The sequence below is a fragment of the Ascaphus truei genome, chromosome 14, assembly GCF_040206685.1.
Source record: "Ascaphus truei isolate aAscTru1 chromosome 14, aAscTru1.hap1, whole genome shotgun sequence".
Lineage (NCBI taxonomy): Eukaryota > Metazoa > Chordata > Amphibia > Anura > Ascaphidae > Ascaphus > Ascaphus truei.
Genome location: NC_134496.1, coordinates 52,792,140 through 52,814,137, shown reverse-complemented (window position 1 = coordinate 52,814,137; position 21,998 = coordinate 52,792,140). Strand labels below are relative to the sequence as shown.

Sequence of the window (21,998 nt, the reverse complement as noted above, 5' to 3'; positions counted from 1 at the left end):
GGAAGCCTCATTCATTAGGAGTGAGTCCCACTCGTTAGAAGGAAGCCTCATTCATTAGGAGTGAGTCCCACTCGTTAGAAGGAAGCCTCATTCATTAGGACTGAGTCCCACTCGTTAGAAGGAAGCCTCATTCATTAGGAGTGAGTCCCACTCGTTAGAAGGACTCAATACCAGGCAGTCTCATTCACTAGGAGAGTGTCACTCAATACCAGGCAGCTTCATTCACTAGGAGTGAGTGCCACTCAGTACCAGGCAGCTTCATGGATGCGGGTAAATAGGCGGGGCCTCCCTGTGTAAGTGGGCGGGGCCTCCCTGTGTAAGTGGGCGGGGCCTCACTTTGTGTGTGTACGTGATCCAGGAAATGACGCGCATCGAACCCGCCCGAGTACTGTGTCAGTGAAATCGACGCGCGCGCACACACACACGTGTGCGGTGTCAGTGAGGACAGGAGACAGGAGGGAGGTGAGTGTGAGGGTAGCGGGGAGGCGAGTGTGAGGGTAGCGGGGAGGCGAGTGTGAGGGTAGCGGGGAGGCGAGTGTGATGGTAGCGGGGAGGTGCGTGGGGTGGTGAGTGTGAGGTGAGTGTGCAGGATCCGCGCGTGGCTGATATTGGTGTGTAACGCCTGTGTGCAGGATCCGCGCGTGGCTGATATTGGTGTGTAACGCCTGTGTGCAGGATCCGCGTGTAGCTGATATTGGTGTGTAACGCCTGTGTGCAGGATCCGCGTGTGGCTGAACGGTTATTGTTTGACTCACTAACACACTTATAATTAGTCTGATAATGGCGACATCTCTATAAACGCTTTCACAGTAACATACTTTACCAGGAAGTAATACCTTGAGTTACCTCTCGTTTTCAAGTTTGCACGTTGTGAGTATTATATATATGTGTGTGTGTGTGTGTGTGTGTGTGTGTGTGTGTGTGTGTGTGTGTGTGTGTGTGTGTGTGTAATTTAGTGAGCCTGCATGTATATCTGTGACTGCAAATACACACTGGGTCTTGTCTATGTGATAATGTGTTCACACATTGCCAGAGTCTTATCCCATAGGTGTGTGTGTGTGTGTGTGTGTGTGTGTGTGTGTGTTATTCCTGTGGTGCCCCAGGCTGCCTTTGTCTCGCTTATTTCCTGGTTTAATGGCCACGTAAACTTGATGGCTAATCCTTCTCCTGAAATGCACACTTATTCCTGGAAACCTGCCCTTCTTCCCTCTGGGTGCACTGATCTCTCGCAGGCTTGCATGGACTGTACTAGGGCACGGCCACTCTGGTGTAAGGTGACCAACATGTCAGCAGGCCTGTGACTTCAAGGTCACCTTGCTGGTAAAGCAGCAATCCACCTCAGAAGCCTCTGTACGTTAATGTGAGTCTGCTGCATGTCCTGCTTTTGTGTTATTTTCTGTTAAAAATTTTTAATTTTCATAATCTCCCGCTTCTGAGGTTACCATGGTAATCTTTACGTTGGGCTCAGGGTGGCTCCTCCAGCAGCAATACTTACTTTTCTTATTTGTATATGTAATGTATGTGATAATGTATAATTCTACCTTCTTACCTAAGCTGGCAATCGTTTGGTGCTCCTGCTATAAATCTGTCAGAATCCTGATTGTGTAACTAACGTAATGGCTGCCTTCAGTCAGTGTAACTCGGCTGCTACAATGTATCTTTATATTACTAAGGTAACCTTATTGTTACAGTTCGCAGCTCAAACTGCTGGGAATATTAGCGACAAATTATTACAAGCAGGAAAGTGTTGCAAAGAGCTTGCTCTGTTTGGGTGGTGGGCTAAAACCTGCTATAGACATCAAAGGATGCTTTCAAACTCATTAAAAAATGGCACTTAGAGTTTAATAATAATAAAAAAAATAAGTTATCTGATACTACAGATGTTTTTTTTATTTGTTAATAAATCATAAGATTTCACATGTTTTGCTGATTTAACCTCGTGGGCACTTAATATTTCAAAAGCTTATGTCTCATAAACTAAGCATTCAATTAAAAAAGTGTTGGAAAAGAAATCGCTAAATAAAATGCACTAAAAATGATTGCCACGGACTGCTGCTTCAGGTGCCTAAAAAGCCTAAAAAGTGCCCCGCAGCAGGCGGTGTACACACGACAAGCCATGCACAGAATTAGTTTGATGGCAGCTGCTCCGTGTTCTCGTGTAGGTACTGTGCAGCCAGTGAGCTGTGATATTGCACATGCTGAACACTGCACCATGAGGTGTGTGAAAGAGCTGGTGCCGCTGTAATTGTGGTCGGTGCGTAGTGCTGGTTTTAGGTCCCTTCAGCTGATGGTGTAACTTGTGTTCTTTGTATCCCTCGCTGCCGTATTCCACGTGCTTGGCTTGTAAAATATTTTGGGTGGTAATTTCTGTCCCACTGTCCCCACTGGAATTACAACAAAAGACAGAAAAGCCCAATGCTACATCCAATATGCCAAAAATACACAGTGAAATACCTATATAAGCTGATAACGCTTTGGCCAAAGGGTTTAACTAAATAACCCCTTTTAAAGCGAATATATAGGTATTTCACTGTGTATTTTTGTCATATTGGTTGTAGCTTTGTAAATATATTTTAATATTTTATATTTAAATATATTATATTACATGGCATGATTTGGGTTTTTTTGAGCATTGCCGGGATTCTGTGTTTATTAACTTTTTCCCCCCACTGAAATTACCATTGAATATTCCGGTGTATCTCGTTTTATTTCGTATTATATGAAATGCTGGACGTGTGCCGGCAGCGCCATTTCCCCCCAGAAAGAGTTACCAGTACGTGTTTTTTGTTCAAAAGCCAACTTTACAACTTTTAACTCCTGGTATGCAATGACCTACGGTAGAACTGTCTGTGGTCTGCTTGATTAGATTGGCACATGTTCTGTCCACAACGTATGCCAGGCTTTTCATTGTGTATGGCACCCTTTATAGTGGTAATTTTTTTTGCTAATTGCTGACAATGCTTCTGGATAATTATTAATGGGCTGATGTTTGAGATCAAATGCTTTCTTGTGATCCTCCAGAATGGGTTTTCCCTGGAGCATGAGAGGACATTGTAACTATTTTTTCAGTCACTGCTTGTTAGGCTGTGGCAATGGCACCTAAAAATATTTTTTAGTGTGAAAAGTATGTTTGGGTTGTCTAATTGTAGCACATATTTATTTCAATGTCTATGAAACAATACAAATAAACCTTTTTAGTATGATATGTATAAGGTTTCATGCAATCCTTTACATTCATTGTATTTCGTGCAGTACACGAGTTCTGCTGGCCTTATTTTGTGCTACTTTGGGTCATTTATAATTGAATGAAGTCTGTATTGTAACATGGACTTGCAACATCAAAGAGTTAATTGGAATCAAGGTGACTTTAAGAAGCCATTTTTAACCTGCCAAACTGGATATAGTTAAGTACAGTCCTGTTAAGCACGTAACATGCAGAGCACATGGTCTCTGCAATCTAGGAAGTGATTGCTTCACTTCCTTTCCAAGCAATTGTACAGCGTTTTAGGGTTGGTTCTAACGAAACCTCCTACTCAAACCATTTCACTCAGGTGTGTGCGCGTTTCCCTTCTTTAGAATGTACTGTATAAGCGTGGTCTGTTTCTGGTAAAACATATAGATGGAAGAGTGACGACAAAAGAGTTCCCAGCACTCAAAATAAATAGAAAAAACAAGGAATAAGCCAACTGAATTTAATTAGTATTTGTAAATAAGCAACAAAGACACAAAAATCACCACCAACTACACTGTGGTAATGAGAAGCAAAAAGATGCACTAAGAGCTAAGTAGCCCACAGTATAAAGGGTATTGGGAGGGGAGGGGTAGACAAGGAAAAACCGAAGACTAACAAGTTTGTCTCGCCACGCATCGGCCACCTCAGCGTGCGCACCATGCGCATTGGCCTCCACTACGGACGCTGCCTAAGAGGGGATATGATAACTATATACCAATATATTCTGGGACAATACAAGGAGGTTTCAAAATGATTTGTAGTCAGGAAGGACTTTCATTTCCCCTTTTTGCGGCGGCATTAGATGATTTCACTGGGGTATTTGTTTGCCTTCTGGATCAAAATACTCTAAATACAAATATAGGATTAGTATCTGTCGTCTAAATTTAACATTGAACTTGATTGACATATGTCTTTTTTTCAATCTCATCTATGTAACTAATAGCACTAGGGTTTGTAAGACCATTTTAGATTTTAGTTTTTTTTTTTTATCTCTTCAGCTTAGTTATTAATATTGTTCTAATACCCACCTGCAAAGCAATGTACTTTGCAGACTTAAGTCCCAATGTGACTCTCACATGATTTCTGGAATTCAGGACAAAGTGGCAGTCTGTCATGTATATTAAATCAGCAAGAGTACATATCCTGCTGCTGAATGTGCTAGGAGACAGAGTACTACATGATCGCTCTAAAGTGCAGGAATAATTACTCTTTGGAACCTAAAACCAGTTGATGATGAGATACAGATCCTGATTGGAGTGATATAATCGGTTTATTCATTCCAGTGTGACTTTCTGATGCACAATTAAAGGCAGTTCCTGCATATAAGGTCTTTTAAGTACTGTGCTGTATGTATGCCGTTTACTGTGCGTTGTGTGGTGGTTTAATTAAATATTACATTTTGAGTAATTTTGGTAAAAGTGCTATTGTATTTTACAAAGAAAGGGCGTGGCAGCCTTTTGTCTGCATTTTTATGAATGACCTGGATAAATAACTTGGCATTGCTGGATTTTCTGTCATAAACTGGACTATATCTTTGTTTTTTATTTTTTCCCCACGTAATCTAGATTTTGCTGTTAACACGTAGAAAGGGGATAAGAAACAGCAGGCCGTGTCTTGTGCATGTTCTAGTTGTACAAAATAATGTTCTTACAGCAAAGTGGTCTCCGGTTATGCAGTGTATGGCACACGTAATGTGGGTATTTGCAGTGGTTACTATATTATGCTGCGGAGCAGGGGTGGGTGTGCAATCTTTTTCCAATGTGGCCCCCTCCATACCTTGGCTCCGGCGTTCTGACGTTGCCATGGCAATACGGCATCACGTGACCCCGTGGCGTCATTTGACGGTGCGTTGTCAGAAGCCGTCTGAGCCCAGGTAAGGGACATTAGAGGCCTTCGCCGATCCCCTGGCATTTAATTTAAATGCCTTCGGAAGCGCGGGTCCTCTAAGCGCCGCACCCTGTTTGCGCACCCCTGCTCCAGGGGATAGATTTGTAACCCCTGAAGTGTATTTGTTATCACATGCAAGTGCAATTGTTGCAGTTTGTGAACATTTCATGTAACAGGAATGACAATTTGGTATACTTTTTATGTAAAAGAAAACCAGTGTATCCTCTCCAATGCAATCTCCCCCACGGCCTACACAAGTACATTGAAACAAAGGAAGAGATTAAAAAGCCCGATGTGTAATTGTGTGATTTTTTTTGTTTTTTTGTTAGGATTTGATCAGATTGCAGTGACGATGGAACGAGCACGATCAGCAGTCACGAATTTTGTAAGTGTCCGTTTGCTAAACCCTTTAATTAGATATTGTGTTGGTATATGATAACAGTGGCAATACAGCATGTCATGATAAGCGCACCCATGTGAAAGTAAGCCATGGTCTCACTGCTAGTGGGACTAATACAACATCGCTCGTGTGTTTCAGTCTCCTCTAAAAGCAAAGTGTGTCCTAAGTAGCAAGATGCAAATCGGAAGCATCAATCCAGCCCAGAGAAATGCTGATTAAAGACCTTTATATTTATTTCAGCTCTTGCTTTGGTAACACAGGGAAAAGGGAGACCAAAAAGCGCACCAGCACAAACGGAGCAGGAAGAAACCAGAACAAAAAAATGATTAAAAGGGCACTTTAATGTGGCAAAAGACCCATCCAATGCATTTCGAACGTCGCAGCGTTCTTTTTCAAGCGATCTTTATCTAACCCTAATTAGATATTGTGTTGGTATATGATAACAGTGGCAATACAGCATGTCATGATAAGCGCACCCATGTGAAAGTAAGCCATGGTCTCACTGCTAGTGGGACTAATACAACATTGCTCGTGTGTTTCAGTCTCCTCTAAAAGCAAAGTGTGTCCTAAGTAGCAAGATGCAAATCGGAAGCATCAATCCAGCCCAGAGAAATGCTGATTAAAGACCTTTATATTTATTTCAGCTCTTGCTTTGGTAACAAATAGGAGTCGGAGCGCCACCTATCGGTGACGGTGAAAGATTGCGGATGTTATCTGCCTGTATCATGCACAACACATTGAGCGATGAAACTGCTGTCTTTCAGCAAGTCTGCATGCTCTGTACTTAACTCGGGCTGGTTGGGCACATGTGAAGTCGTGCAAAAGTCCAAACACAACCAAAGAAAAGTTACTGATTTAATGCACGTGCGGCTAAAAGTGACACCCAGAATCTGAGTATCTGTAATTCACTCACAATGTTTTAGTGAGCCCTGTGTCCTGACATGCTCTGTATGCTGTTTGATCATATAAAACATCAATCTTTACCGTATCCCTCCTCATATGTATCTCTGCTAATATATAGAACCAGGGCTTTTTTTTTTTTCTTCTGTGAAAAAAGTTGGGGGATACTGTGGGTCTCCAATCTTTTTGTGACGCATGCGCAGACGGTTACTGTGTTACTCGCTTACACAGGCGCGGATGCGCACTTGGTAGCAATGCCTGATTATAAGGCGAGTACGGGCTTTCCAATATAACTTTACTGGGAAGAAAAAAAAACTTAGTCTTATAATCGGACAAAATTGATATTTACATTATATTTTTGTATGAAAAAGGTGGGCAACTATTAACTTTCTTCAGTTTGACTGCGAATAATCAACCTGGCTCACAATTTATAACTTAATTTAATAGCAATTTTATTCCACATGGAGATGTATATAATAGCTGCGGTTCCATTTCCGCTTGGTCAAGCCTGCAACTGCCTAACATTTCTGACAAAATTATACAGCAGTACAACCTACCTGTTTCTGAAAATGGTGAAAGACAAGACGACATTAAATCAGTCCGCTCCATTTACCTTCATTTTGTCGTGCGGCGGTCACGTGAGCGGTTCAGCCAATGAGGGCGAACCGCTCACGGCCACGCCTCCGTTTGCCGCCTGCCTGCAGTGCAGGTTTCGGGGGTGTGCATTGCCCTAGTGACATCACGAGCGTGCACACTCGCACGGACCGGGTATAATCGAGGTGCTGCAAAGTTTACATTGAAATACGATGTTTAGAATTGATGTCACAGTTCGTCCCCTTGACCTTAGTTCGGCAGGGTTCCTCTGACCTACACCCGCTTCAGTCTGACGCAGCAGATGGATACTGATAACAGCCAGGTGGAAATGAAGCTAGCTGCCGACGAAGAGGATTGTGGGGACCACACGCTGGGGGATCACGTGAAGCACAGAAACGGGAACAATTGCAAAAGTCTCTGCTTTAAAATCCTTGGTATATCTCTGGTGTTCTTGATCGGTAAGTACATTAGCATTGAAATCACAAAGTTGATATCAAGGAATATCGGTCAGCAGCTTGGTGTGAAGTTTTAATAATGTCCAACTATAACCATCATGTCTTCTGCTCATTTTGTGCATAGTTTGTTTAATTCATCATTACAAGAGAAGTTACACACGAATTAACGTCTTTCAGGATTTCTTATTGGCTACTTAAGTTACCGAGGACGAGTTGCATCTACGCCGGCCGTTAATGGACAAAATGGGCAGTGCCTTCCTGTGGTGGTCAACACTTCCAGCCTGACTAAGGAAAGTCCCTCCGAGCAAGAGGAGGAAAGGATCCCTGAGCCACAGGAGCCAAGCCTGCTGCACTGGAATGATCTGCGGGACCGGTTGTCCTTTAAAATCGGCAATGTCTTTTTCGAGGAAACGATCAGGTACCCGAGCTTAACTCAAGCTGCACACGTGACTTCATTCTGCACTCATTTAAACACAGTTTGACAGCAGATCAGAACTAGGCCCTCTATTCTGCTTATTTGTGATTAGTATTTAGCCTTGTGTCTATCCCAAGCATTGCATTCCCTTCCTGTCTTACCACCTCTGCTGGGAGGCGATTCCACAAAACAACCACCCTTTCAGGGAAGAAGTACTTCCTCACATTGCCCCTGAGCCTCCCAGCCTCCCAGCATCAGAGAATGACCTCTCGTTCTAGAACAGGGGTCTCCAATTCAGTCCTCAAGGGCAACCAACAGGCCAACTTTTATGGATGTCCCTGCTTCAGCACAGGTGGCTCAGTCTTGTGCGGAATCATGGATCTCCATAAAAGCTGGCCTGTTGTTGGCCCTTGAGGACAGACTTGGAGACCCTGTTCCAGAACGTTAAATATGCTTACCTCGTTGAAACCCGTTCTTCCCTTGTCAAGCTACTGCTTGGGACTCCCCAACGCTGATATAGATATATAAATAAAACATATCTCACACACCACACACACAACCACACACACAACCACACACACAACCACACACACAACCACACACACAACCACACACACAACCACACACACAACCACACACACACACAGCCCCCTTGCTTCATGTTTTCCAACTTGTACACATTTAAGGTCCTTCATGATGTAAACCAGGGGAGCGCAAACTTTTTGAGCTGCGCCCTCCTGCCTGTTCGCTCTCGCGCCCCTCTTACCTAGTTTGGCGGTGTCATGACGCCGTGGGTTGACATCACATGACCCCGTTGCCATGGAGTCGGACATGTGATGTCACACTGCTTGATGACGCATTGCCAACTCATCTGAATCCAGGTAAGTGAGTTGCAGAGACCTTATGCGATCCCCCGGCATGTAATTTAATGCCTCGGGGAAGAGCGCTAGACCTCTGCAACCGCCCGCGTGCCGCGCCTCCCCCCCCTGCAGCCCCCCTTCCCCCACTTTGCGCACCACTGATGTAAACCATGCACCGTTTCAGTGGCTTTTCTTTGCACAATCTCGTTTATTTTTATATTTTGTATATTGTCCCCAGAATTGAACACCGCACTCGGAGGTCTCACCAATTATCTATTTAATGTCAGCGCTACTGCTCCTTGTTAGCCGCTAATTTATTAACTCCAAATGTTTCATGACGGATTTATAGATTTTATTAACCCAAAGTTCATGCACCACTTAACCCTTCCCGTACTTGAGGTTTCCACGATACGCCTGCAGAGGATTTGACTTTTTTTGCAGAACAGAACCCAGTTGGTTACCTTGGAAAGTCCCCGTCACTGTGCACCACATGTTGCAATGCTTTGTATCAACTGTTTGTGTTGGCTGTATTCTGCTTTGCGCCTCATTGTGGAGTATGCAGAATCATTTATATATAAATAACCTCTTCGTTAAATGACATCCCTTTTTTTTGTTTTCCTCTTAGGAAGTTCTATGAGGAGTCTCATGAAGCTGGATCTCTTAATGATGAAAGTCGTGGCTTGTATATCCATGAAGAGTTTAGCAAGATGTCTCTGGATAAAGTGTGGGAGGATGAGCATTATGTCACGTTACAGGACGCTGGGAGGTACGTTTCCAGTGACCGTCCCCACAAGCGCAACCTATTACATTCCAACATATATTTAGGAGAACAAAGTGTTTCGGTGCAACCTGTTTGAAAGTGTGAATATACAATAAAGTGAAGTCAAATGCTTTTGTGATAAAAATATAAAATGTAAACAACCTGTTATTGGTTGAGGTGCTGCTCCAGATACTGTTCTAGGGTCAAAGAACGCACTCTAGACACGCACTCTAGACACGCACTCTAGACACGCACTCTAGACACGCACTCTAGACACGCACTCTAGACACGCACTCTAGACACGCACTCTAGACACGCACTCTAGACACGCACTCTAGACACGCACTCTAGACACGCACTCTAGACACGCACTCTAGACACGCACTCTAGACACGCACTCTAGACACGCACCTCTCGGATATGTGGAGAAAAAAATAACACAAAATAGTGTAACACACAGTAGTATAAAAAATTGATCAGAAAAACACCAGTAAACCAGCGTTAAATGTAATCACACATTGCTAACTCTTACAGCTTTAATAGCCAGTTAATGGTGTTCAGCTGATTATGATATGCAGGGGTCAGGCACTGGCTCCAGGCAAGGTATGAAAAAAGAGAAAATGCCACATGGCGTAATACTGTTCAAGCATTTAATAAGTGAAGGAAAATAAAATCAATGCACTCACGTTGATCCGGCCGAGAAAGCCGGACCCCGGTGAAACGCGTAGGGCAATTTGCGTTTTGTTCCTGGAGCCATTGGAGAGCCTGTGAAGCCTGAATCCCTGAGATCAATTTCCATCTATTCATCTCTCGTGGAGGGCAGTAAGCAGGGAGAGACTGGACATTGATTGCTGGACCCTCCGAGCTCACAATGCTTTTATTCAATGTACAATGTGTGTGTATTGATTTTATTTCCCTTTACTTATTAAATGTCTTGGAGAAAATGCCAAGACATTAATACTTTCCTCATTTCATACTTTGCTTACCTGGAGCCATTGCCTGACCCCTGCATATAATCTGCATATCTTTAACTGGTTCCTAAAGCTGAAAAGAATTCGCAATGTGTGATTGCATTGATTTTATTTCCCTTTGCTTATTAAATGTCAAATGACTAATCTTAGTCTAAATGACTAATATCTACTTTATCTTTGTATACACTGTATATGTGTATATATACGACAGTGATCTGACAGCAAAAGTAGAGGAGCTCCTGTATTTTAGTCTTACAATGTATTTAATGTGAATTGTAACAAAGATCAGATTTGTAGGTGCCTGGGATGCTCTTTAACTAGTAATGCCATTTTTAATGATTCTTTTAATGTACTGATCATTCTTTGGTTGCTACATGTACAATACCTGCTAAAAGGTGCAATTGGAGGGTATGATGCAGTACCAATATTACGTGGCACCCTCCTTGGTGAACAAATGCCTTGTTTTGAAGTATTTTGGACACTGCCTTTGAGGAAGATTATTTATCCAAGGTCTGAAAAACTTCTCCAAATATTTACATCCTCAGTAATCCTATTCCTGCTCCACCACCACTGGGAGGTATTTAACCCGAAGTATTAATATTTACATCCTCGGTAATCCTATCCCCTCCACCACCGCTGGGAGGTATTTAACCCGAAGTATTAATGCAAATTCCGGTGGTACGCTTATCTATCTCTCATTTGCTTTGTGAATTAAATTCGCAGTTGAACTAATTACCAAAGACCTTCAATGCCATTTTATTCGCCTGGTTAAGTATTTGTTCCTTCTCTTTGAACAGCTCGCCGAATAAAGTTACAGTTCTTAAATCTGGTAATGCGATCGAGACCTTCACTCCAACTGCGTATGTGGCCTACAGTCCGGCGGCTTCCGTTACTGTAAGTCACCCGTTTTAAACTGGGTTCCTTCTGTATGTAATTAGCCACAGGTCAGAATAAGCTCTTTATAGGTAAGATGCAAGAATGTGGTAAAATGCGGAGAAATTGTTTAACTGAAGGTGGTATGTCGGTTCTGGAATATCATCCTGGATGGCCCTCCGCCGACTGAAACTTAACATGGCAAAAACAGAGCTCCTCATAATTCCTCCCAAACCTGGTCCTACTACCTCCTTCCACATTACTGTTGGAAATACGATCATTCACCCAGTAGCCCAAGCACGCTGCCTAGGGGTTACACTTGATTCCTCACTCTCATTCTCCTCTCATATTCAAAACGTTTCTAAAACTTGTCGCTTTTTCCTTCGCAATATCACAAAGATACGCCCTTTCCTCTGTTACTCAACTGCTAAAACTCTGACTCAGGCCCTCATTCTCTCCCGTCTCGATTACTGTAACCACCTGCTGTCCGGCCTTCCTGCCTCTCACCTGTCTCCCCTACAATCTATCCTAAACGCTGCTGCCAGAATCACTCTACTCTTTCCTAGATCTGTCTCCTCGTCTCCCCTCCTGAAATCCCTCTCCTGGCTTCCGATCAAATCCCGTATCTCACACTCCATTCTTCTCCTCACTTTTAAAGCTTTACACTCTTCTGCCCCTCCTTACATCTCAGCCCTAATTTCTCGTTATGCACCATCCCGACTCTTGTGTTCTGCTCAAGGATGTCTTCTTTCTACCCCCTATGTATCTAAAGCCCTCTCCCACCTTAAACCTTTCTCACTTTCTGCCCCGCACCTCTGGAATGCCCTTCCCCTCAGTACCCGACTAGCACCCTCTCTATCCACCTTTAAGACCCAACTTAAGACGCACTTGCTTAAAGAAGCATATGAATAGCACTGTGGATAATCCTGGACACATCTTATACTATATTAGTGAAAGCACTGTATGTTTGCCTGCCTGGATGTCCGGTGTCCCTAGGGGAAATCTCATTGGTCCCTTGGTCCGCCCCCGCACACCTCTCATTGGCCTGAGGCGGAGTGACGGGCCAAAGGACACACAGGGACACACACACACAGGGACACACACACACAGGGACACACACTCTCCCCCGTCAGTTGGACCGCAGCTCACCTTCCACACCCCCCCCCCCCTCCTCTCCCGGTGCCCCTCCTCTCCCGGTGCCCCTCACTCTCCCGGTGCCCCTCACTCTCTCCCCCCTCCCCACCTCACCCAAATCCCCACGCTCCGCAACATCCCCAGCCGCACCATCACCCTCACCGTGCGCCGCGGAGGAAGCGCGGCCCTGCTGCTCAGCAGCAAACTCCAGGCTCCTCCCCCCTCACGGCGCGGCCCTCCTGCTCTCCCCCTCACGTGCGTCGCTACCGGAGAGGGGAAGCGGCGCGGGACTCCCCATCACGTGCGCCGCTACCGGAGAGGGGAAGCGTCGCGGGACTCCCCATCACGTGCGCCGCTACCGGAGAGGGGAAGCGGCGCGGGACTCCCCATCACGTGCGCCGCTACCGGAGAGGGGAAGCGCGGTGCGGGACTCCCCCTCACGTGCGCCGCTACCGGAGAGGGGAAGCGCGGCGCGGGACTCCCCCTCACGTGCGCCGCTACCGGAGAGGGGAAGCGCGGCGCGGGACTCCCCCTCACGTGCGCCGCTACCGGAGAGGGGAAGCGCGGCGCGGGACTCCCCATCACGTGTGACGCTACCGGAGAGGGGAAGCGCGGCGCGGGACTCCTGCCACTCTTGCCCCCCCCCAGCTTCCCGAACTCACCTCCTGCCCCAGCCAGATGCCACGGGGTCAAGGTAAGTCACACACCGTCTCCCACCCACGCACTCACTCAGTCACTCACTCAGTCACCCACCCACTCAGTCACCCACCCACTCAGTAACCCACCCACCCACTCACTTAGTCACCCAAAAACTCACTTAGTCACCCACCCACTCACTCAGTCACCCACCCACACACCCACCCAGTCACCCAGTCACCCACCCAGTCACTTTCACCCAGTCACCCACTTTCACCCAGTCACCCACCCACCCACTCAGTCACCCACTCAGTTACCCACCCATTCAGTCACCCAGTCACCCATTCAGTCAGTCACCCAGTCACCCACCCATTCAGTCAGTCAGTCACCCACTCACCCACCCACCCACTCACTCAGTCACCCACCCACTCAGTCAGTCACCCACCCAGTCACCCACTCACCCACCCAGTCAGTCACCCACTCACCCACCCAGTCAGTCACCCACTCACCCACCCAGTCAGTCACCCACTCACCCACCCAGTCAGTCACCCACTCACCTACCCAGTCAGTCACCCACTCACCCACCCAGTCACCCACTCACCCACCCAGTCACCCACTCACCCACCCAGTCACCCACTCACCCACCCAGTCAGTCACCCACTCACCCACCCAGTCAGTCACCCACTCACCCACCCAGTCAGTCACCCACTCACCCACCCACTCACCCACCCAGTCAGTCACCCACCCAGTCAGTCACCCACTCACCCACCCAGTCACCCACTCACCCACCCAGTCACCCACTCACCCACCCACTCACCCACTCACCCACCCACTCACCCACTCACCCACCCAGTCAGTCACCCACCCACCCAGTCAGTCACCCAGTCACCCATTCACCCACCCAGTCAGTCTCCCACTCACCCACCCACCGACCCAACTCACCCACCCAACCACCGACCCAAAGTCACCCACCGACCCAAAGTCACCCACCCACTGACCCAAAGTCAAACCGACCCAAAGTCACCCACCCACCGACCCAAAGTCACACACCCACCGACCCAAAGTCAAACCGACCCAAAGTCACCCACCCACCGACCCAAAGTCACCCACCCACCGACCCAAAGTCACCCACCCACCGACCCAAAGTCAAACCGACCCAAAGTCACCCACCCACCCACTCAGTCAAGTGTCACACACCCACCCAGTCACCCACACACTCAGTCAACTCAGTCACCCACCTAGCTGTCAAGGGGGGGGGGGGAAGCCTAACCCTGTCGTACGCCCCCCCAAAATTATATCCCGGGCAACGCCGGGTCTCTCAGCTAGTGATACATAAAGCTTGGCCCCCTGCAGACGCACTTACCAGAACTCCCTCCTACTGTCTCTGTACGTTCTCCCTACCTACCAATTAGACTGCAAGCTCCTCGGGGCAGGGACTCCTCTTCCTTAATGTTACTTTTATGTCTAAAGAACTTATTCCCATGACCTGTTATTTATATTATTTGTTATTTATATGATTACAACATGTATTACTACTGTGAAGCGCTATGTACATTAATGGTGCTATATAAATAAAGACATACAATACTTCTCTTTAACATTACAAATGCACACTCGGCTGCCTCGCTAACATACCCAAGTATCCCATTCTTGGATAATACTATGACCAAGAAGCCGACCAGGATGAAACTTGCAGTAAGGCTATGGCCCAAGTCTTTAACTCGCAGAGTTAAATCAAAGCAAAATGATTTTCTGGTGTTAATAATTTTGCTGTGAAGAGCTGTGCAGTGTTTGGCCTCCTGTTCTATAGAGTTGAGTTGCTGAAGGTACAATGCACTAGTTTCAACAAAAAAGTTTTTTTTTGTTTGTAATGCTACCTGCGAGTATAGGTTTGTATCTTTTATTGTTTATTGCTGTAGCTGTTCTGCAAAGTGTGTGCAGTGATCCTCCCCTCAGCAGTGAGTGAAGGGAACACACAGCCACTCACGTTTACCTGGGGTCATTACATATCTAATGCACTTTTTAAGCTTGGATTGAATTGATAATTTACACAGATCTATTTTCTCCAGGGAAATCTGGTGTTTTGCAATTATGGTCGCAAAGAAGACTTTAAAACCCTGCAAGAAATTAAAATGGATCTCGATGGAAGTATAATCCTTGTACGTTCTGGATTAATCAGCTTTTCTGAAAAGGTAATCATTGTGTAATGTCTAAAATTGCTGTATACTAGTAATGAAAACATTCTGAGGACTCTTGAAGCAATTAAACTACCGACTTTTCTTCCGCTCACCCACTAAGGTTGCAAATGCAGAACTCTTCAAAGCAATCGGTGTACTGATCTACCCTGACCTGTCTGACTACACATACCCTGGGGTGGAGAGGACTATAGAGTCACCTTTTGGACACGTAAGTTCCTCGCTTCTCCTGGCTGATTTTGAAGAGCATGAAGTGTTGACATTGTGTGACTGTTTGCTTGTGTTTCAGGCTCACTATGGGACTGGTGATCCATACACACCCGGCTTCCCATCTTTTAACCACACACAGTTCCCTCCATCCAAGTCCTCAGGGCTCCCAAAAATTCCAGTTCAAACCCTCTCAAGCAACGACGGCAAGAAACTGCTAGAGTAAGGACATGGCGTTTTCTTCCTGGGCTTGGCGTTTTCTTCCTGGGCTTGGCGTTCCTTTATCAGTAGGGTGTAATGCATTTACTAGCTCCCTGAGCTGGTGTAACTTGGGGTATGATTCAATATGGCCTGCAGTCGGCCAGACACTGCCATTCCAGTCAGTGGCCTTCATTTGCCACTTCTGAACATATTAAATGCAGCCCTAAGACTGAAATGTGCAGTTGTTGTCTTTGCTATGACTGAAGCTCGGTGTCAATATTTGTGACCAGATGCGGCACTTTCTTTCTTCCATTGTTGTAAAAAATCTGTTGGAACGGAAGTGTTTATTTCACTTGGCCGGTGAAGTACATTCTCATTCTCTCCCCTGCTCCTCGCACAAGTGTAAGGTAATGTTTGTTCTGTTCCTCAGGAGACTGGAGGGAGATGCGTGCCCCAGCGACTGGCCGCTGTGCAGGCTTGGCCCACAGCTTAAAGATGCAAACGGCATTAAACTGGAAGTGAACAATGCTATGGCCGAGAAGAAGATTCACAATGTCTTCGGGGTTATCCGAGGCTTCGATGAGCCAGGTAAATGCAGACTGCGCAGTTATACGTGTGACCTATGCGCTCTGAAGGAGTAGAAGCAAAGAAGAATTGAAACCAGGTAGTTTGATTTAGAGAACTAAATTGTTAGTTGGCAGCCACACAATGCACATCTTGCCATGTGTACCATATGTGCACTTGCAGCAGCTGTTCCAGGGAGCGTATCACTGTGGGAAATATGAACAGGTGGTCTCTTTGGCATTTTCGGTTGCCAATGTCCCAAATTGCGCCTCTAAGATGGTTAATCTGAAGAAAGTACTGCTCACTGAGCGCAGGCACTGGGTTGGATTAGTGGGGGAGCTGTGCCTCAGAACCAGGAAGCGGTAGCTGGGTAACAGTTAGATGGGGATAGAGGCCAGTTCTGATCTGACCCATGCCAATAGATTTGCCAGATTTGCGTAAAGCTATTGTGTGAGTCAGGGCAGGAATGGCAATAGTGGGGGAGACACATTGCTCTGCGGGAATAGTTCTTCCATCACAGAAGGGGTTTGAGATTATTCAAGACCTAGGCAGGTGGTGATGGTAGGGAACTCCATCATTAGGAAGGCAGAGGGAAGCCACACCGGGGCGGCAGCTGGTGTAGGAAGGTTAATGCATGGCTAAGAAAGTGGTGTATCCAGTTGTGTGACTGTTTCACCACAAGCTTTAGTATGCACAGATGTGGCCACTTAATACTGGGGCTGCTAGCTCATGTGCTGCACTCATTTCCACCTTCCAGATCGCTATGTAGTGGTGGGTGCCCAGCGGGACGCATGGGGTCCGGGGGTCGCCAAGTCAACTGTTGGCACTTCCATCCTCATGGAACTGGCTCGCCTGCTATCTGACCTGGTGAGAACAGGTACGTGCAAATTTCTACTGCCATTGTATGCAGAAACCATTGGATTTCTTGTTTTAAGAAATCAGATGCAATATTTTTATATAATAAAAAATGATCTTTGCTTAAAATGATACATTATACAAAGCTTTAATAATTTGTGTCCTGCTTTTCATTGAGCAATACAGGATGGTTTTTGTCAGTGAAAGTGACTTTAGACGAAATGGAGCAATTTGTTCTAGATAAGTCTTATAGGGAAGATGTTAACTAGCCACCCAGTTTGTCCTAGCGTTTGGGCTTCACCAGAACGTGGGTTGAATCTGCAGCAAAAAATTATATCAAATGCATTTGAGTAAAATGTCATGGTGGGTGTTCTAGTTCTATGTACCCCTCTTATATTGCAGATGGCTATAAGCCCAGGCGAAGCATTGTGTTTGCAAGTTGGGGTGCTGGCGAGTTTGGAGCTGTTGGCGCCACAGAATGGCTGGAGGTATGTAACGCTAATCTTTTGCTGTGAAAGTTAATAGAAATGTTTCCGAATAATCTCCTATTCGGCGTCCGCATTGCCACCGCGTTCTGTAAGGTTGGTGAACCTTAAGAATTGTGATCTTGCTGTAGCATCTAAGTCAGGGGCGCTCAAACATTTTGTCTGCGCCTCCCTGTCTGCCCTAAACCCCGCCCTGTTTTCGGCCCCCCATAACTTTTCTCCAGCGTCACCTGTCATGTGACGTCGCGTTTCCATGGCAGCGAGTGGCATTTTAACATTGGTTGCCAGAAGCCGCCGGAGACAAGGTAAGAGGGAGTTGGAGGCCTTGCACACGCTCCCCTTGCATTTCATTTACATGTTGTGGGGAAGAACGCAAAGCCTCTAAGTGCCGGCTCTCTTCCCCCCCAGAAAATGTTGCTCCCCCCTGTTTGCGCTCCCCTGATCTAAGCCACTGATCCCCAAGGGGAAGAGTCAATCAGCAGAGAAATGAATACCAGAAGTGCAGGAGTGAAACACTGACTGGAAGAGGGCATTTGTTCTTTGTTTTTTAAAATTGATATCCAAAAAAAAAAAAAACTAAAACACGGGTATTTTACAGTACAGAGACCATTTGGCGTTATTTATAGTCCTATAAATCATTGTCGGAAGTGCAGGCTAAAAGCTTCTTGTTTGTATGCTGCTTAGAAGGAAATGTATGTACTTAGATGGTCAATGCTGAAGGAGAGAGTCTGCCACGGACATTTCTCAAAGTAGATTCTGTTTTATTTAAGCAGAGAACACAATTGGGATAAATAGTGCAGCTTTACCCTTGTGTGATGAGGGACCAACACCCCGGTGTAGACACACAATCTCTCCCAAAGCACGTGTGTACTTCTAAATAAGCGTTACTCTACATCACTCTCATTCTTGCACATGCTGTCCCCACCCTGGCTTTCTCAGTTAGCCCTTTTCTCTAACCTTCCTTCTGTGGGTTAGTACAGAATCCCTGGATGCAGTGGGACTGTATGCTAGGAGATAATGGCGTCTGTAGGTTAGTATGTAGCCGCTGGGTGGTCTTCTGTCTGTGGGTTAGTATGTAGCCGCTGGGTGGTCGTGTTTGTGGGTTAGTATGTAGCCGCTGGGTGGTCGTGTTTGTGGGTTAGTATGTAGCCGCTGGGTGGTCGTGTTTGTGGGTTAGTATGTAGCTGCTAGGTGGTCGTGTTTGGGGGTTAGTATGTAGCCGCTGGGTGGTCGTGTTTGGGGGTTAGTATGTAGGCGCTGGGTGGTTGTGTTTGGGGGTTAGTATGTAGCCGCTGGGTGGTCGTGTTTGTGGGTTAGTGTGTAGCCGCTGGGTGGTTGTGTTTGGGGGTTAGTATGTCGGCGCTGGGTGGTCGTGTTTGGGGGTTAGTGTGTAGCCGCTGGGTGGTCGTGTCTGTGGGTTTAGTGTGTAGGTGCTGGGTGGTCGTGTTTGGGGGTTAGTGTGTAGCCGCTGGGTGGTCGTGTTTGGGGGTTAGTATGTAGCCGCTGGGTGGTCGTGTTTGGGGGTTAGTATGTAGCCGCTGGGTGGTCGTGTCTGTGGGTTAGTATGTAGGCGCTGGGTGGTCGTGTTTGGGGGTTAGTGTGTAGCCGCTGGGTGGTCGTGTCTGTGGGTTAGTATGTAGGCGCTGGGTGGTCGTGTTTGGGGGTTAGTGTGTAGCCGCTGGGTGGTCGTGTCTGTGGGTTAGTATGTAGCCGCTGGGTGGTCGTGTCTGTGGGTTAGTATGTAGCCGCTGGGTGGTCGTGTTTGGGGGTTAGTGTGTAGCCGCTGGGTGGTCGTGTCTGTGGGTTAGTATGTAGCCGCTGGGTGGTCGTGTTTGTGGGTTAGTATGTAGCCGCTGGGTGGTCGTGTTTGTGGGTTAGTATGTAGCCGCTGGGTGGTCGTGTCTGTGGGTTAGTATGTAGCCGCTGGGTGGTCGTGTTTGTGGGTTAGTATGTAGGCGCTGGGTGGTCGTGTTTGGGGGTTAGTGTGTAGCCGCTGGGTGGTCGTGTTTGGGGGTTAGTGTGTAGGCGCTGGGTGGTTGTGTTTGTGGGTTAGTATGTAGGCGCTGGGTGGTCGTGTTTGGGGGTTAGTATGTAGCCGCTGGGTGGTCGTGTTTGGGGGTTAGTATGTAGCCGCTGGGTGGTCGTGTTTGTGGGGGTTAGTATGTAGCCGCTGGGTGGTCGTGTTTAGGGGTTAGTATGTAGGCGCAGGGTGGTCGTGTTTGGGGGTCAGTGTGTAGGCGCTGGGTGGTCGTGTTTGGGGGTTAGTGTGTAGGCGCTGGGTGGTTGTGTTTGTGGGTTAGTATGTAGGCGCTGGGTGGTCGTGTTTGGGGGTTAGTATGTAGCCGCTGGGTGGTCGTGTTTGGGGGTTAGTATGTAGGCGCTGGGTGGTCGTGTTTGTGGGTTAGTATGTAGGTGCTGGGTGGTCGTGTTTGTTGGGGTTAGTATGTAGGTGCTGGGTGGTCGTGTTTGTGGGTTAGTATGTAGGCGCTGGGTGGTCGTATCTGTGGGTTAGTATGTAGGTGCTGGGTGGTCGTGTTTGGGGGTTAGTATGTAGCTGCTGGGTGGTTGTGTTTGTGGGTTAGTATGTAGGCGCTGGGTGGTCGTGTTTGGGGGTTAGTGTGTAGCCGCTGGGTGGTCGTGTTTGGGGGTTAGTGTGTAGGCGCTGGGTGGTCGTGTTTGGGGGTTAGTATGTAGGCGCTGGGTGGTCGTGTTTGGGGGTTAGTATGTAGGCGCTGGGTGGTCGTGTTTGGGGGTTAGTATGTAGGCGCTGGGTGGTCGTGTTTGGGGGTTAGTATGTAGGCGCTGGGTGGTCATGTTTGGGGGTTAGTATGTAGGTGCTGGGTGGTCGTGTTTGGGGGTTAGTATGTAGGCGCTGGGTGGTCGTGTTTGTGGGTTAGTATGTAGGTGCTGGGTGGTCGTGTTTGTTGGGGTTAGTATGTAGGTGCTGGGTGGTCGTGTTTGTGGGTTAGTATGTAGGTGCTGGGTGGTCGTGTTTGTTGGGGTTAGTATGTAGGTGCTGGGTGGTCGTGTTTGGGGGTTAGTATGTAGGCGCTGGGTGGTCGTGTTTGTGGGTTAGTGTGTAGGCGCTGGGTGGTCGTGTTTGGGGGTTAGTATGTAGGCGCTGGGTGGTCGTGTTTGGGGGTTAGTATGTAGGCGCTGGGTGGTCGTGTTTGTGGGGGTTAGTATGTAGGCGCTGGGTGGTCGTGTTTGTGGGTTAGTATGTAGGCGGTGGGTGGTCGTGTTTGTGGGTTAGTATGTAGGCGCTGGGTGGTCCTGTCTGTGGGTTAGTATGTAGGCGCTGGGTGGTCGTGTTTGGGGGTTAGTATGTAGCCGCTGGGTGGTCGTGTTTGGGGGTTAGTATGTAGGCGCTGGGTGGTCGTGTTTGGGGGTTAGTATGTAACCGCTGGGTGGTCGTGTCTGTGGGTTAGTATGTAGCCGCTGGGTGGTCGTGTTTGTGGGTTAGTATGTAGCCGCTGGGTGGTCGTGTTTGTGAGTTATGTAGCCGCTGGGTGGTCCTGTCTGTGGGTTAGTATGTAGCCGCTGGGTGGTCGTGTTTGTGGGTTAGTATGTTGCCGCTGGGTGGTCGTGTTTGTGGGTTATGTAGCCGCTGGGTGGTCGTGTTTGTGGGTTAGTATGTAGCCGCTGGGTGGTCGTGTCTGTGGGTTAGTATGTAGCCGCTGGGTGGTCGTGTTTGTGGGTTAGTATGTAGCCGCTGGGTGGTCGTGTTTGTGGGTTAGTATGTAGGCGCTGGGTGGTCGTGTTTGTGGGTTAGTATGTAGGCGCTGGGTGGTCGTGTTTGGGGGTTAGTATGTAGGCGGTGGGTGGTCGTGTTTGGGGGTTAGTATGTAGCCGCTGGGTGGTCGTGTTTGGGGGTTAGTATGTAGCCGCTGGGTGGTCTTGTCTGTGGGTTAGTATGTAGCCGCTGGGTGGTCGTGTTTGTGGGTTAGTATGTAGCCGCTGGGTGGTCGTGTTTGTGGGTTAGTATGTAGCCGCTGGGTGGTCGTGTTTGGGGGTTAGTATGTACCCGCTGGGTGGTCGTGTTTGGGGGTTAGTATGTAGCCGCTGGGTGGTCGTGTCTGTGGGTTAGTATGTAGCCGCTGGGTGGTCGTGTTTGTGGGTTAGTATGTAGGCGCTGGGTGGTCGTGTTTGGGGGTTAGTGTGTAGCCGCTGGGTGGTCGTGTTTGGGGGTTAGTGTGTAGGCGCTGGGTGGTTGTGTTTGTGGGTTAGTATGTAGGTGCTGGGTGGTCGTGTTTGGGGGTTAGTATGTAGCCGCTGGGTGGTCGTGTTTGGGGGTTAGTATGTAGCCGCTGGGTGGTCGTGTTTGTGGGGGTTAGTATGTAGCCGCTGGGTGGTCGTGTTTGGGGGTTAGTATGT

At 47.5% G+C, this 21,998-nt stretch overlaps 1 protein-coding gene across 2 annotated transcripts in view; it reads left to right on the top strand.

Moving 5' to 3' along the window:
• The first annotated feature begins 357 nt into the window (after positions 1–357).
• The window catches only part of TFRC (transferrin receptor), a 44,117-nt gene continuing 22,476 nt past the window's right edge, over positions 358–21,998 (top strand). Inside the window, exons 1-12 of one of the 2 annotated variants that reach the window (XM_075571005.1) lie at positions 358–462; positions 5,449–5,504; positions 7,267–7,471; positions 7,646–7,886; positions 9,369–9,509; positions 11,272–11,368; positions 15,187–15,309; positions 15,416–15,523; positions 15,602–15,741; positions 16,151–16,308; positions 17,042–17,161; positions 17,542–17,627. In XM_075571005.1, the coding sequence (XP_075427120.1) occupies positions 5,472–5,504; positions 7,267–7,471; positions 7,646–7,886; positions 9,369–9,509; positions 11,272–11,368; positions 15,187–15,309; positions 15,416–15,523; positions 15,602–15,741; positions 16,151–16,308; positions 17,042–17,161; positions 17,542–17,627 (1,452 nt within the window). In that variant the 5' untranslated portion in view covers positions 358–462; positions 5,449–5,471. Of the gene's footprint in view, positions 463–1,239; positions 1,361–5,448; positions 5,505–7,266; positions 7,472–7,645; positions 7,887–9,368; positions 9,510–11,271; positions 11,369–15,186; positions 15,310–15,415; positions 15,524–15,601; positions 15,742–16,150; positions 16,309–17,041; positions 17,162–17,541; positions 17,628–21,998 lie in introns of those variants that run through there. The other variant, XM_075571006.1, reaches the window with a different exon arrangement.